Source organism: Durio zibethinus, chromosome 12 (genome assembly GCF_047325235.1).
Source record: "Durio zibethinus cultivar Kanyao isolate XHJ-2024 chromosome 12, ASM4732523v1, whole genome shotgun sequence".
In the NCBI taxonomy this organism is placed as follows: domain Eukaryota; kingdom Viridiplantae; phylum Streptophyta; class Magnoliopsida; order Malvales; family Malvaceae; genus Durio; species Durio zibethinus.
Genome location: NC_143173.1, coordinates 1496223 through 1513786, shown reverse-complemented (window position 1 = coordinate 1513786; position 17564 = coordinate 1496223). Strand labels below are relative to the sequence as shown.

At 32.7% G+C, this 17564-nt stretch overlaps 1 protein-coding gene and 2 pseudogenes across 1 annotated transcript; all 3 read right to left on the bottom strand.

The window, feature by feature from the left end:
- Positions 1-7339: 7339 nt before the first annotated feature.
- Positions 7340-7773, bottom strand: LOC149515521 (peptidyl-prolyl cis-trans isomerase 1-like; annotated as a pseudogene).
- An 877-nt stretch (positions 7774-8650) lies between these two features.
- On the bottom strand, positions 8651-9562 carry LOC149515520 (ethylene-response factor C3-like; annotated as a pseudogene).
- A 2233-nt stretch (positions 9563-11795) lies between these two features.
- LOC111286957 (receptor-like protein EIX2) lies at positions 11796-14963 on the bottom strand. Its single transcript, XM_089768944.1, has one exon. The coding sequence runs from the start codon at positions 14961-14963 to the stop codon at positions 11931-11933; it is 3033 nt and encodes a 1010-aa protein (XP_089625070.1). The 3' UTR covers positions 11796-11930.
- Positions 14964-17564: the final 2601 nt, after the last annotated feature.

Genomic DNA, 17564 nt, shown 5'->3' with positions numbered 1-17564 from the left:
ATAATAAGGTAATCAAATATATCATAAAAGAAAGGTAAAGGGGTGAAAAAAAAAAACCCCATGAACTAAAATTCAACATTTTTTTTTATCAATTAAGCCCTTGTTAGAGAAAAGCTAGTTAATTGTTTTCGTCCAATAAAGAGCTTAATTGAATGAAAACAGATGTATAAAAGTTTAATTGAGTGAAAAAATATATGTAAAGGTTTAATTGATTTGAAATAGAAGATTTAGAGCTTGATTAATTGCAATTAAATATTAGGAACTTAAATGATTGTTAAATTGTTGTCTAAGATTTTTTTAAAACCTTATCCCTAAAAAATTCAAAAAAAAAATTACATAAAATTTAGAGAAGTTAAGACTCTTTTTTCTTATTATTCTTTGCTATAGTTTTAAATCAAATTTTGCTATATACGTTTGGCTAAAATTAAGCAAATTGTTGAAAAAGAATATTAATTCAAATACAACACTAGTTTTATATAAAAATGAAGTTATAATACATTATGTACGTGATTTCAAATGTTTAATTTTGCAAAATTTTAATATATCTTTCGTAGTTAACATAATTATTTTTTTTTCACTAACTTTTAATAAATTTTAATCACCGTTCACTAGCATCATTTTCTCAATTCGTGACTAAGTCTTAAGCACGTAAATAATAATGATAAATATATTGAAAAGTAACAAACACGACGCATAAACATGCCAATTGATCTACCCCGTAAGGAAGAAAGCTTGTGACCTATGCTTTCCAACCTTTCATAGTATGCTAACCACCATGATTTGATGAAATACAAAGCAAGCTTGTGACCTCCAATTTCCAACCTGAATTTTCCACAAATAGCATTTTATGATTCATTGAAATTCGATAATTGTAGAAAGAAGAACAAAAGACTTGACAAAGGAGTCAAATCCACCAAGTCTGTGGAGTAAGTCCCACAGCCCGATAATTAACACTTTAGGTCTTAGAAATGAAAAAAAAATTACAAAAAAATTACAAAAAATTTAGAGAAACTAAGACTCTTTTTATATAGTATCACCAAAATTTTTCTTTATATGTCCAACAAGCAATGGAACTAGCCCCTCACATAAGCCATGGGAAAAATTTTCTCTTCAAACTATAAGAAAAGAATCTACTTAATGACGTATTATATTTTGATTAATTGAATTTACAATAGACGTGATAAAAAATATAATAATTTTTTATTATTTTGATGAGTTTTTTTTTTTTTTTTAAATTTTATAAACAAATTTACATAATTGAACCATATTAATTTAAGTAATTATGTTTTTATTATTTCGTATTAAATGTTATATAAATTCAGTTTGTATAATTTAAAAACTCCAGGTGATATATATATATATTAAATATAAAAATGTTGGGCTAGTTGAGTTTTGCCTTAATACCACAAAGCAAATGGGTTATTATTAGAATCTTGACGGGCCTAAACAAAATAGTCTTCCTCTTCTCCCTCCTCCGCGCAAATATCTTCTACCTCTATTCTTCCTCACCATGGTTTCATCATACTCTCTTAAACCCATCACCAATTGCCAAAATCCTTTCTTTTCTTCATTTTTGAACAAAAACCCATCTATTTTTTTTCCCTTCACCACCTTCTAAAACCCATCTCAGCTATTCTAATTGTTGCGCCTGAAGCAATAATCACAACAATATAGTAGCAATAGACAACAATCAATAATCAAATACGCAGGAAAAATAAAGCACACCAAAATTTACGTGAAAAACCCTCCAGTGTAGAGGAAAAAAATTACGGGCCACCAGAAAAGTCTTCACTATCAAATAATAGTTATACAAAGTTCTTCTCTAGCTAAAACTAGAGCTAATCAACAACTAGAGAAACAATTGAAGAAATCTCACCAAATAAGTGACTCAATAAATACACACTGGATTTGTTCCTAGAGAGCTTCAAACCCGATCTTCACCGTTCAGAATGTAGAACTCTGAATCATAAACCTCCTGACAAGGTTCTAACTCAATCGGACCACGGATTGACTTTCGTTCAACTAACTCTCCCTTCTCTTTTTTCTCTCTCTATTTTTCCTGGTTTTTCTTCTTTCTCTGCTTGGTTTTCGACACATACCTAAAACAACCCCACCTCTTTTTTATTAAGTAGCTAGGGCTCTGTGTAAAATAAAAGATCAAGGCCCATGGCCTTTACTTGGTCCAAAACCACTTACATGGGACTAAACCCCATTTTCCTAACAATCTCCCCCTCCAGCCCTATTAGGAGGAGATTCATCACCATAGCAGTTTCATTTGGAACTTACCTTGGCCAGGGAACTCATTCTAACCAAGTTACTGCAAAGCTCAAGCTTTTCCCTGGAAAGTATCTTAGTCAACATATCTGCTACATTCTTATCAGTATGGACTTTCTTCAATAGCATCTGCTGTTCTTCAATCACTGAACGTAACCAATGATATCTAACATCAATATGCTTTGTTCTAGCATGGTACATGGTATTCTTACTCAAATCTAAAGTACTCTGACTATCACAAAATACCACATACTCTTTCTGATTCAACTCCAATTCAAGAAGAAAACGTTTCATCCAAAGCATTTCTTTACATGCTTCGGTTGCTGCAATATACTCAGCCTCTGTAGTTGACAAAACAACACACTTCTGTAACTTAGATTACCAAGATACAGCTCCTCTTGCAAAAGTGAACAAATACCCTGAAGTAGATTTTCTACCATCAAGATCGCTTGCCATGTTAGCATCAGTAAACCTTTCTAGAACTGGTTGTGAAACTCCATAAGTCAAGCACATTTTTTAGGTATCCCTCAAATATCTAAAAATCCATTTCACTGCTTCCCAGTGAACCTTTCCTGGATTAGAAAGAAATCTGCTCACTACACTAACTGCATGAGCAATGTCAAGCCTTGTACAAACCATAAGATACATTAAAGAACCGACTGCAGAAGAATAAGGAATACTAGACATAGCTAGTTGCTCTTTCTTAGACACTGGACAAGATTTTTTACTTAGATGAAAATGGTTGGCAAGTGAACTGCTAACTGATTTAGCATATTGCATGTTGAATCTACCAAGCACTCGTTCAACATACTTTTCCTGTGACAACCACAGCTTTCCAGCTCTCCTATCCCGAATAATATCCATACCAAGAATCTACTTTACTTGACCTAAATCCTTCATATCAAAGGACTTAGACAATTATTCTTTCAACCTGTAAACCATATTAGCATCTTGTCCTACAATCAACATATCATCAACATATAATACTAGGATAATGAAGTTACCATTAGGAAATTGTTTAACATACACACAAGAATTCGCTGCTGTTCTTTTATAGCTATGACTCACTATAAAAGAATCAAACTTCTTGTACCACTGTCGCGGAGCTTGTTTCAAGCCATACAAGTTTTTCTTCAATTTGCAAACTAAGTGCTCTTTCCCTTTCACTTCAAAACCCTCAGGCTGATTCATATAAATGTCCTCCTGTAAATCACCATGCAAAAATGTAGTTTTAACATCAAGTTGCTCAAGTTCAAGATTCAAACTAGCTGCCAATCCCAGTACTACTCGAATAGAACTCATTTTTACAACTGGAGCAAAAATCTCATCAAAATCGATGCCTGGTTTCTGAGAAAAACCTTTTACTACCAATCGAGCTTTGTACCTCACTAGTTTGTCACCATTTTTTTTCAATTTGAACACCCATTTATTCTTTAATGGCCTCTTCCTTGTTGGAAGTTTAACAAGATCATAAGTACCATTCTTTCGTAATAACTCTATCTCTTCTTTCATTACTTTTAACCAGTGCTCTCTATCCGGAGTAGCCTGTACATCTTGAAAGCTTTCTGGCTCCCCTTCACTGGTAACTAAAATAAAATCTGAACTTGGATACCTAGTAGATGGCCTGCACTCTCTAGTAGATCTCCTGGGTTGAGACTCTACATCACTTGATGCTGAAGGTAGCTCTCCCTGCTCAATACTCTCAAGTAGAGAGGATTGCTCCCCCTACTCAAAACTAATAGCATCTGGCTCATCACTAACTGTAGCTGGCTCATTCATATCCCCAAGTTCTATTTCTTGCTCATTTTCACCATCTGTGATTCTTTCCTATGGAATCCCTGTCGGTGTTGAAACATCACACTCAACAGTAACCTGTGTAGTCTTCTCATTTTTCTCAAAGTCTGCTATGGTTTTTTTTTCATGAAAGACCACATCCCTGCTTCTGACTGTCTTTCTCTTTACTAGATTCCATACCCTGTAGCCAAATTCCTCATTACCATATCCTACAAACACACACTGTGTAGCTTTACTGTCAAGCTTTGATCTCTGCTCTTTCGGCACATGCATGAATGCTTTACACCAAAAAACTTTCAAGTGAGAGTATGAAGTATCTTTCCCTGTCCACACTCTTTCTGGAATGTCAAAGCCCAAAGGAACTGATGGTGACCTATTAAGTAAATAACAAGCTGTGTTGACTGCTTCACCCCAGAATGACTTTGGTAATTTTGCCATCTTCAACATACATCTGACTTTTTCCACAATGGTGCGATTCATTCTTTCAGCTATACCATTATGCTGCGGTGTTGCAGGTTCTGTCCTCTCATGCCTGATCCCATGCTTTGAGCAATACTCTTCAAAGCCTTTAGATATGTATTCCCCACCATTATCAGTTCGAATACACTTCAAGGGTAACCCTGTCATCCTTTCAACCATGACATAAAATTTTTGAAAATATCGCAGTACCTGACTTTTGTATTTCAACATATACACCTAAGTCTTACGTGAAGCATCATCAATAAAAGTAACAAAATATCTGCTACCACCTAATGACTCAACCTCAATGGGACCACATACGTCAGAATAAATTAATTCCAATCTATTTTCTTTTCTCTGAGAACTTTTACGAAAAGAAACTCTATGATGCTTACCAAACAAACAATAATCACATGAATCGAGAGACATACCTTTGGTCAAGGGAATGAGAGAGTGCCTTGCCAAAGCCTGTAACCCTTTTTCACTCATGTGTGCCAGCCTCCTATGCCACAAATTTACTGAAGCATCATTTTCAACGGTATTTACCTGGTTACCGTTCAATTGCATCCATGTCTTATACATTGTGCAGCATAGTTTTTCCTTTACAACTACCATAGATCCTTTGAGAAGCTTCCATTGTCCATTCTTTTGTCGGCTTTCATATCCCTCTTTATCAAAGACATTAATAGCAAGCAAGTTCATTCTTATATCTGGAATGTGTCTGACATCCCTCAAAGTCAACATGCAGCCTGTACTAGTTTGTACAATAATATCACCAATTCCAACAATCTGTGACACACTCTTGTTTCCCATCTTAGTACAACCAAAGTCTCCTGCTTTGTAAGTTGTAAACAAATCTCTCTTAAGAACACAATGATATGCCGCTCCTATGTCAACTATCCACTCAATGTCGGGATCACTAACATGATTGCAATCATCATGTGTACAAATCAAAGTAACTGAATCACTATCTGAATTCACTGTTGCAACATTGCTATCATCTAAACTCTTGCCTTTCTCATCTTTTCGCTCTTGCTTCAAGATTTTATAGTTTCGTTTTATATGACCCGCCTTACCACAATGGAAACACTTCACTTTACCTCTAGACTTGGATCTATGTTTAGACTTACCACGACCTTTTGAGTCCTGACCTCTGTCGATGTTTCTACCCCTATTCTCTGTGACTAGAGCTTGATTCCTAGGGTCTACATCTTTTCACCTTCCTTTTTCATTAAGCATACTGTCCTTTACCATCTCCAATGTCACCTTATAATCAGGAGCTGAATTAAGAACAGTCACAACTAGAGTATTCCAGCTGTGTGGCAATGAACCCAAAAGAAATAACGCCTTCATTTCATCATCCATCTTAAGCTCCATAGTAGTCATCCGATTAAATATATCTTGAAAATCACTCAAGTGCTCTGTAACAGATCGTCCATCCCTGTACTGTAAAGTTACAATTTTTTTAACAAGCATAACTTTATTCATACATGTTTTTCTCTCATACAATGTTGCCAATTTTTCTCAAACAATGTGAGCATCTGACTCCTGCGCTACATGATGGAACACGCTGATATCAACTCATTTTCTGATTGTAGCCAGCGTCTTTCTACCTAGCTTCTTCCAGCTTTCATCTTTCATATCTGCTGGTTTAGCCGAATCACCCAATACTGGCTCATACAAATCTTTGCAGTATAGATGATCCTCCATCATAGGCTTTCAAATTGAATAATTCGATGCTGTCAATTTTATCATAGAACTTGTATCACCCTCCATGATCTCAAATAGAATTTACTTCTATCCTTGGTTGCTTCTGTATCGATGTCTCAAAATAACCCTCGCTCTGATACCACTTGTTGCGCCTGAAGCAATAATCACAACAATACAGAAGCAATAGACAACAATCAATAATCAAATACGCAGGAAAAATAAAGCACACCAAGATTTACATGGAAAATCCTCTAGTGTAGAGGGAAAAATCACGGGCCACCAGAAAAGTCTTCACTATCAAATAATAGTTATACAAAGTTCTTCTCTAGCTAAAACTAGAGCTAATCAACAACTAGAGAAACAATTGGAGAAATCTCACCAAATAAGTGACTCAACAAATACACCATGGATTTGTTCCTAGAGAGCTTCAAACCCGATCTTCACCGTTCAGAATGTAGAACTCTGAATCATAAACCTCCTGACAAGGTTTTAACTCAATCGGATCACGGATCGACTTCCGTTCAACCAACTCTCCCTTCTCTTTTTTCTCTCTCTGCTTTTCTTGGCTTTTCTTCTTTCTCTACTTGGTTTTCGACACACACCTAAAACAACCCCACCTCTTTTTTATTAAGTAACTAGGGCTCTGTGTAAAATAAAAGATCAAGGCCCATGGCCTTTACTTGGTCCAAAACCACTTACATGGGACTGGACCCCATTTTCCTAACACTAATCCACAGCAACCCCCCAAACCTCTACAACAACAACTTTACTAACCTTTTAGGCCACCCCCATCTCCATTGCCTACCCAATTCAATTCGCTTAACCCATGAATAAGAGTCCTTGTCTATGTTCTGTTAATTGTGATCTAGTATAATTCAAGTATCATGTGTTGGAAATAAAATTGTGATCCAAGTACAATATAAATGAAATTGATCAGTTCCTCTCCTAACCAAAAATGTATAATCTGATAAAACATGACACTGAAACAAATTTTCCTTCAGGAATGCCTCAAATTTCTATTGGAACGTACATTATCAGTGACTAACAAAGTGGATAGAGTCCAAATTGCCATGTAGAAACATAAAAAAGATACAGTACTTCATCATTCCCAGCTTCTCCAATTATCTTTTGGCTGGCCACAGTCTTCGATCACAACTGGTTGCAAAGTTCTCCCACTGTCTGAGCCAGCTTTTTCCATCTCCTTGACAACGCTTATCCATCCACTACTTTACCAAACACAACATGCTTTCCATCAGGCCATGGAGTCTTCTCAGTGCAAGTAAAGAATTGGGAACCATAGGTGTTTGGTCCAGCATTGGCCATTGACAAACAACCAGGTCCGGTATGTTTGAGCATGAAATTCTCATCTGCAAATTTCGTGCCATAGATTGAGTCACCACCAGTGCCATTTCCCCTTGTGAAATCTCCACCTTGACACATGAAACTCGGTATGATTCGGTGAAATGCTGAGCCTTTATGGTGCAAGGGCTTCCCAGACATTCCGAAACCCTCCTCCCCAGTGCAGAGTGTTTGCAATTATATTGTGGGCTAACACGGTCAGTTAATCCGGATTTAGGTCAATTAATTTCAAATTACAAATAATTATAGTGGTATTATGTTGTAATATATTCGAACATGTAGTACGATTTTAATTACATATGATCCTAGTCTAATTTTGTATTTGAATCTATAACATGATGGGTCAATTTTGACTAATATATAAATATATATAAATATATATACGAAGTCGGTCCATCAGATTTTATACTTTTAATTTGAGAGGTAAATAGCAGTTCTCTCCTTTTGTACTATGCAAGCCGTTGATTGAGCACAATAGGCGGCATCGAAAAGCTAATGATGGTAACAACACATCCATGGGCTTGGATTTAAGGGGATTGAGTTCACTTCCACATTAAAAACAGTTTTAGTTATCAATTACGATAGTGATTCGGTAAGCCTGCAGCCAAATTGGTTATAGTTCAATTAGAGCTTCATCTAGTTCAAAATTGGGTCCAAATTGCCTTAGCAATTGCACATATTGCTCAAGGAAAAAGTAGTTAATATTCTTCTTTCCCGAAAAGAAAATAAAAAACCTTGATTGAAAAGAAAACAGAATGGCTGTACTGATAAGGATGTGGTTGAAATATGGACAGAAATCTTATAAATTCGAAAAAATATTTTCTTTTATACCCAAAAATAAAAAGAAACGAGAATACAAATTGGCACAATGACCTTTATTTTCAATTGTTCTTTTAAGCAAAAAAGAAAATAAAACTACTACTAATATATGATAAATATAGATGACAACTCTATGAATTCAAAATAACTAGAAATTGTTATCATATATATATGTATATATAGAAGAATGAAAATTTGTAGAAATGTTCAACTAGTATGTAATATTATTGTTGGCTAAAATTATGCATAGCACTAAACTTTGATTGTACATCATCTCAAAGATTTACAAATTCACAGACGATGTCCAACAAAAAATTTGGTCCTCCTCCACTATCTCAATTGAAAAGGGAGAAGAAACAAAAAAGAGAAGAAAAAATGTTGGTGTTTGAACTCAATTATTCACCAATAAGGAGTTGCACTCTCAGATATACTTAGAAGCTTCTCCAAATAATCAGCTCCTAAATCCTCAAACACCAGGATATTTTCCCTCCCCATTTCCTCCTTTCTTGATCTTCGTGTTCCCTGATCTTTTGCTCTTCATGGAGTACCTTTTCTCAATTGTCAAAGTAGGTGAACAACTTTCTTCAAGTCCATAGTTCATTTCTTGAAGTGAATCATAAACTGTATCCATTGGAAAACTGAGTATCACCATCGGACCTCGCATTGCGAGTGTAGCTTGATCATACACTAGCTGTAGCCTCAGCTATATCCAAGGTTCCAGGCCAAAGCCTAACACCATTCCTTATGGAATCCTTTATCTCAGCTGCCTATTTTCCCCATGGCCTCTTCCTAACTCCTCTATTCTAAACCTCCTTTCCTGTCTCATCTTCATTTGCATTCAAGTTCACTTAATAATCCTTTCTAAAACTATTAACGGATGTGGTATCGAAAGTGTTTTCCTATGCTTGATTTAGGACTCCCAAAGGAAGATTACACGGGAGTCATTTCCATTGAAAGGGTTTGGTTATGGAGATAATTGAATGATTCTAGTGAGAAATTTTTTGAGAAATATAGGAAGAAGAGGATTCAAGAGACAATTGGAGATTTGGGTATTGAAAAAATGAAGAGTCCATGTATGAAAATCAGGTCATTCTTATTATGGAAACGATTCTTCTTAGATCTTATAATTAATTCTCTTTGATTTTGCCTTTTGGTTTTGGTCATAGGAAATGAAATTTGAAGCTCAGTGTTATATATACAGTAATTACAAGCAAGGGAGGGAAAGGCTATATTATTCAAATATTTATTTTTAAAAAGTTTAAAAAAAAGAAAGAAAGAAAGAACAAATTAAAGAAACGATGGAAAGAGAGTAAAATTATATGAACAAGTTATTAGCGTCGAACATCATTATTTAGTCGTTAATAGTAGAATCAACAGCTGAGTCAAAAGGAATACTTGTCGGGGCATTGTGGCCAGATCAAGTTAAAATTCTCTTACATCACCCATGATGTTTCACTTTTATGTCCTGCCTATACCTTATATTTTTAGCTAATTAAAATTGTAAATCACTATGCTTAGAATGATCGATTACAATGTTAATTACCTTATATTGATCAACAAGATTTGATTAATATAGTCAGGTTATAGTTAAATTTGTCGTAATTTTATTTTTTATACAAAATAAATTATAATTTGAGAATTAAAAAAGAATTATAAGTGCATAAATTTAGATTTTAATCCGATTAGAAGTTCTTTTTAAAATATTTGTATAAATCACTTAGATTAGACTTTGAATTTATAAAAAAATTACTTTATATATATATATATGCTTTTCATTTAAATTATATAATATAATCATATTATTGACAAGGGTTAATTTTAATTTTTCATGTACCACTAATAAGTAAATGCTGTTGAAATAAAAATTTACCTATCTAATAATAACATATAATATAAAATAAATAATCAACATTTTTTAAAATATTATTTTATGGTGTGATTTTAACAAAATAAAAAAGATATATTTTTACATTGAATAGTTATTTCATATAATCCTTCTTTTATTAATTATGTCAAAATTTGTTATAAATAAGTTTCTTAAACTAGCATAATTGATGTTATAATAACTTTTTGAATTGATAATAAGATGAAAAAGTCAGTGGTCACTTTCTAGGTGCCATTATAGGTTGGTTTTACCTCTTCACACAAGTGCTACTTTTTTTTCATTTTTTTTTCTTCAAATTCACACCCTACATAAGCATAACCTTCCAGCCTTAATTGGATGATTTGCCACTCTTTAATTAGTCTCTAATATTTTATTGGCCAAAAATTTTATTGTTCATATATACATTGGTCATTATTTTATATATTTTTATCCATTACTAGAATTTGATCCCATTATTTATAATTATTTTTAATAAAAATAAAATAAAATTTTAACTTATGTAAATCTATCAAAATTAAAAAATATTTAATTAAAACGTCACTAAATTAGCGGCATGTCAAAGATACAAATGCGATTAATATAATGACATTTTTCAAATATAAAATTTTTCAGATACAAACACTATTAATATAGCGACGTTTTATAAAAAACATCCTTATTTTTCATGACGTGTGCATAGGCGACATTCTTACTAGCATTTTTCGCAAACGTTGTAAATTTTTTAGTGACGTTTATAAACGTCGCTAAACGTAAAAAAAAAATTATACTAAAAATCAAAATCCTTGTAGTGTACAAATTAAATCTTATAAATATATCAAAAATAAAAAATATTTAATTTATTATGGTCACGTTTTTTGCTGTTGGCTTTTTTTGCTATGATGTGTACTTTTATTTTTTATTTTCAAATTTATAAATTATTTGATCAAATCTAAGATTTTTTTAATATATTTTAAATCATAAACATTTTTCAAAACTTTTAGAAAAAGAGAAAGAAAAATGCGACTAAATTTTTTTATGATGATTTAGATTTAAAAGAAAAATACGACCAAAATTTTTTATGATGATTTAGATTTGCGTTTAATTTTTTAATTTTTTTTCCTTTTATATTTTTATATTTATTATTATTTTCAAATTTTTGATAAATAGAATTAAAAAAATACATAAAATAGGGTAAAAAGACTATTAGGCTTGATTCATTAATGGGTTTGTAGGGTGGAGTGAATTGACAAAAACGGGCTGGTTAAATCCGGCCCATTTCCGAATACTTTTTTTTTTTTCCCGTAAACTCTACAATTTTTATATAGTTACAATAAAAGCTTTCAATTCCTTTGGATTTATAAAAATTTGTAGTTTTTGAAATTTTACTTCTGAATAAAAAACCAAAATCATAAATAAGACTAGAATAATAAATATTTCAAATTAAATGACTTATAAAAAATTGTATCTTCAACTCATATTGAATTAAATTCAAACATACATGAGTCAAATACATTAACATAATTTATTTTATTTCAATAAATTACAACATGTAATACCACTTCTGAATCCGAATACATGGATTAAGTAAAGAATATGCAAATCAAGTTATTACATTACCAAACACACCGAAATGAGTTGCCAATACAAATAATTACATACCAATAGTAGCCCAAAACACGTATAACTTATCACCAATTTGCTCCAGTTTTTGATAATAAGCAAACCTCCAAGACCTGATGAAAAACAGGGGAGCCACAACTCCCCAAAAACCCATCACAAATCCAAGCACTATGCTCACATAAAGCCAATTCACCTTAGATCTTTTCTTTCCTCCACTGCTACCTCCATTTGTAAAATCAGGCGTTTCGCCATTTCCGCTGCAATTTTTAGTGACTGGAGGTCCACAAAGATGATTGCCAATGTAAGAAGACCTGTCAAAGCTTTGGAGCTGGGTGCCCGATGGAATTTGTCCCGTCAAGTTGTTGTAGGACAAGTTCAAGTGATTCAAGAAATTCAAATTGGAGAAACTTGAAGGGATTTCACCATGGAGTCGGTTCATTGACAAGTCAAAAGATTCCAACACCTCCATATTGCCAATGTTCTCTGGTATCTTTCCTATTAGGAGATTCTTTGACAAATTTAATGACCGCAGCCCCATAAGATTTCCAAGTTCTTTGGGGATCTCTCCTGTGAGACTATTAACTGAAAGGTCTATGCTAGTAACAAGTCTAAGTGTGGTACTGTATTCATCCTCTCTTCCTCTTGTCACCAATAATGCATCCAAATAAAACAGGTTATCAAAGAGTAATTCGAAAGCCCAGTAACTCAGGTGTTGGTCGGAGGGTTTTGTGGCCATGGCACTTAAGTTACTAAAACATTTTGGAATAGCTCCTGAAATGTTGTTATAACCAAGATCCAAGACCTGAAGAGAATTAAGAAAACATATTCGATCAGGAATATAGGCTTGAAAGTTATTTGTCCGGAGGTTTAGAACCACGAGTTTTGAAAGCTCGTCTCCAATCCATGCTGGAATACTTCCCGTCAAATGGTTTTCACTAAGATCAAGAATAAGCATATCAGATAAGTTATCCAATGTGGATGGTACTTCTCCAACTAGGTTATTGTTACGAAGGTTTAATAACTCAATAAGAAGCATAGATCCCAAGGATATAGGAATTGTCCCAGTTAGATTGTTGTTTCCTAAATTTAAGACTCGCAACCTTTGCAAATTTACCCAACAATCTGGAATTGCACCTGACAGATGATTTGATTCAATGTCAAGAATGCTCAAAGTTTCTAGTTTAGTTGGTGGGAAATTACAAAGAAAATTAGATAAGGATCCTGAAATTAGATTCTTAGACAAAAATAAAAACTCCAAATCAGAGGATGCCCGTGGCAATGGACCTGTGAATTGGTTGGATCTCAAGTCAACCATCGAACTCATCAATAAATATGAAATCTCCCCGCCTAGTTGGTTATGGGAAAGGTTTAGATATTCAAATTGAGTCGAAAGGTTCCAAAACCAAGTGGGAATGACACCTGAAATTTCAGCACTGGAGATATCTAAAAAAGACAAGTTCTTTTGGAATTGTAGCCACTGAGGGAATTGCGGACCAAGATGCCAGTTACCCAATCCAATACTTTTACAGTGAAAAGGAGGAATCCAACTTGGGTTTGGTTTAAACGTTAACACGTTGTTAGATGCCCAAAAAAATTTCAATCTCGTGAGATTAGAAAAGTGCATTTCTGATATATTTCCTTCCAACACATTATAGCTAACGTCTAAATCTTCCAAATTCCCAAGTTGTCCTAAACTTTGAGGAAGAGTTGCATTCATTCGATTGTATGAAACATCAAGAACTTTCAATGATGACAACTTCCCTATTGAGAATGGAATGGGACCAGAAATGGAGTTTCTAGAAAGGGAAAGGTATGCCAAATTTTTAAATTGGCCAAGTTGATCAGGTAAATGGCCAGAAAGTTTGTTAGATGCAATATTTAATGACTCTAATCGATCCAAACTACATCTAGACAAACTCTCTATGATTTCTGATACCTCATTATCAATTCCATTATATGACAAATCCATCTCCCTCATAGTGCAAAGACTCTCCAAACATTTAGGTTCTATAATTTCAAGCTGGTTATGTGAAACATCAAGATGAGTAAGAGAGCTTAAGTTTCCAATGGCACTTGAAAAATTACCTTGCAGGCCGGCACTGCTAAGACCAAGGAATTGAAGTCGGTTTAAATTAGACAACCAGCTGAGTGTCGATGAAGAGAAGGCATTCCTACTAAGATCAAGAAATTTGAGAGAAGACATGTTTTGAAAACCATTGGGAATCACACCTTCAACTCCATTAGAGCTAAGATCAATGGACACGAGACTAAAAAGACTGAATATCCACGTAGGCACCGAAGACAACGTGTTTCTGGAAAGATCCAGAACAGCAAGAGATGTGTAATTAACACTGATTGGAGATGGATCATTATTTAGAGAGCATCTTGACAAGTGTAACTCCACCAAAGAAGGAAGTTTTTGCGTTGATTGCAGCCAATCAGTTGCTTTACGAAGATCTACTTCACTCAAATCAAGGTACTGCAGAGACGAAAGACCAGAAACCCATTGAAGAGCTTTAGCTTTAAATAGGGGATTGTGTCCAAGATCAAGATAAAGCAATTTTGAGAGATTTCCAATACTATGGGGAATTTGTCCTTGGAAATTTGCCAGAGAAAGGTTAAGATATGTCAAGCTCTTCATCGAACCAATGAATTCGGGAATTGTCAGGCTTCCAAAGTCGTTGTTGCTCAAGTCTAGGAAACTGATATGCTTCAACTCGATCAAAGAAGGATTTATTTTGCCTCCTAGCTTTGACCGAAGGTAAGCATTCCATTCAGCAACCGGCTCATCCGCATCAGGTCCTTTTGAAAGAAGACCCAAGTGCAGCTCTTTGACATGGCCAGTCAAGTTATTGCAGAAAACACCAACCCACTCACAGCAATCCTCACCTTCAACCCAAGAAGATAGCCTGTTTGATTGATCAATAAGGTCTTGCTTGAAATTCAAAAGGGCTTGCACCTCACTTTCAATGCAAAGGACATTGGAATTCCCATCACAAAAGCTAATAACAGTGGCTGCGATGACAAGAAGAAATACAAACAAGGAAATTGTAACCACTTTCATGGTTGCATACTGGTCATTGCTACCAACACATAATATATAAAGTTAAAGAAAAATGTTTTCCACCACATCAAGCGCTACGAAATTTCTTCGAAGACCTCCAATTTAAATTTCCAACTTGAATTTTCCACAAAAAGCATTCATATATATGAATGAAATTCGACGTGTAGAAAAAACATAAAAAGAACTTGACAAGGAGATCAAGCCAACCAAGTCTACGGAGTAAGTCCCACGGCCAGCCAATTAACTCTTTAGGTCTTAGAAAAGAGGGAAAAAATGAAATAAAAAATGAAAAATTTAGCAAAAAATATAAAATAACATAAAATTTAGAGAAGTTAAGACTCCTTTTCCTTTTTTTTTTTTTTGCTATAGTATTTTTCTTTTTTTTTTTTTGTTAAATCAAATTTTGCTATATATGTTTGGCTAAAATTAAGCAAATTGTTGAAAAAAATATTAATTCAAATACAACACAGGTTTTATATAAAAATGAAGTTAAAATACTTTATGTATGTGATTTCAAACGTTTAGTTTTGCAAAAATTTTAATTTATCTTTAGTAGTTAACACAATTATTATTTTTTATTAATTTTTAATATAATTTTAGTCACCGTTCATTAGCATCATTTTCTCAATTTATGACTAAATCTTAAACACGTAATGATAATGATAAATGTATTGAAAAGTAACAAACACGAAACATAAATAAGCCAGTTGATCTACCCCGCAAGGAAGAAAGCATGTGACCTATGCTTTCCAACTTTTCATAGTAAGCTAATCACCATGATTTGAAAGAAAATTTGTGACCTCCAATTTCCAGCTTGAATTTTCCACAAAATCCTTTTTTATGGTCCATTGAAATTCGACAATTCTAGAAAGAAGAAAAAAAAAAAAACCGGACAAGTAAATCAAGTCCACCGAGTCCATGGAATACGTCCCACAGCCAGGCAATTAACTTTTTAGGTCTTAGAAAAGAGAAAAATAAATAAATAAAAAATAAAAATTTAGAAAAAATAAAATTACAAAAAATTTAAAGAAGCTAAGACCCTTTTTTCTTATTATTATAAATTTTTTTTTTGTTACATCAAAAATTTGCTATATATGTTTGGTGCCTAAAATTAAGAAAATTATTGAGAAAAGAATTTAATTCAAATATAAAACATGATTTTATATAAAAATGAAGTTATATAAAAATCTATGAACGTAAAACGTTTAATTTTGCAAATTAAAATTTCAGTTTATCTTTCATAGTTAACACAATTATTTTTAGCTAATTAAAAATTGTGTAAATCACTATGCTTGTTCAATTACATAGTTAATTAACTTATATTGATGAACATGATTTGATTAATATAGTTGGGTTATAGTTAAGTTTCCCGTAATTTTATTTTTTATGCCAGCTAATTAACTTGTTAGGTCTTAGAAACGAGGAAAAAATGAAATGAAAAATGAAAAATTTAGAAAAAAAATTACGTAAAATTTAGAGAAATTAAGACTCCTTTTCATTATTATATTTTGCTATAGTTTTTTTTTTTTGGTTAATTCAAATTTTGATATGTATGCTTGGCTAAAATTAAGCAAATTGTTGAAAAAGAATATTAATTCAAATACAACACTGGTTTTATATAAAAATAAAGCTATAATACTTTATATATATATATATGTCATTTTAAACATTTAATTTGGCAAAATTTGAATATATCTTTCGTAATTAACCCAATTATTTTTTTTATTAATTTTAAATATAACTTTAATCACCGTTCATCAGCATCATTTTTTCATTTCAAGACAAAGTCTTAAACATGTAATGATAATGATAAATGCATTGAAAAGTAAAGAAGGAGCCTAAACCAACTTATCTACTCTGTATGGATGAAAACTGGTAACCAATGCTTTCCATCTTTTCATAGTAAGCTAACCACTTTGATTTGTTGAATTACAAAGAAAACTTGTGACCTCCAATTTTCAACTTGAATTTTCCACAAAAGGCATTTGATGGTCCATTGAAATTTGATAATTCTAGAAAGAAGAACAAAAAAGACTTGGCAAGTTACGTCCATCAATTTTATGGGAGTAAATCCCACGGCTAGACTATTAACTCTTTAGGTCTTAGAAAAGATAATAAATAAATAAATAAATACATATTTTTTTAAAAAAGTAAAATTACAAAAAATTAGAGAAGCTAAGACTTTTTTCCTTATTATTTTTTGCTATAGTTACTTTTTTTTTGGTTAAATCAAGTTTTACAATATATGTTAGACGCTTAAAATTAAGAAAATTATTGAAAAAACAATATTAATTCAAATATAAAACATGATTTTATATAAAAATGAAGTTATATAAAAATCTATGAAAGTCAAACGTTTAATTTTGCAAAAATTAAAATTTAGGTTTATCTTTCCTAGTTAACATAATCAATTTTTTTTATCCACTACAACTTTAATCAGTAATATTAGTTTGATTTTCACAATTCCTAGTTACAGATATTAAGATTTGAATTCTAAATTTATTAAATGTTACTTTTTAAATGTGATTATATAAATTTGAAATGCAAGGGTACCAAGGCATTTATAATTTGGAAAAAAGGTAATCACATGGAAAAAGTTAT

Excerpts from the sequence above, each read along its gene's own strand:
- LOC111286957 (XM_089768944.1), bottom strand. The coding sequence starts at position 14,963 with ATGAAAGTGGTTACAATTTCCTTGTTTGTATTTCTTCTTGTCATCGCA.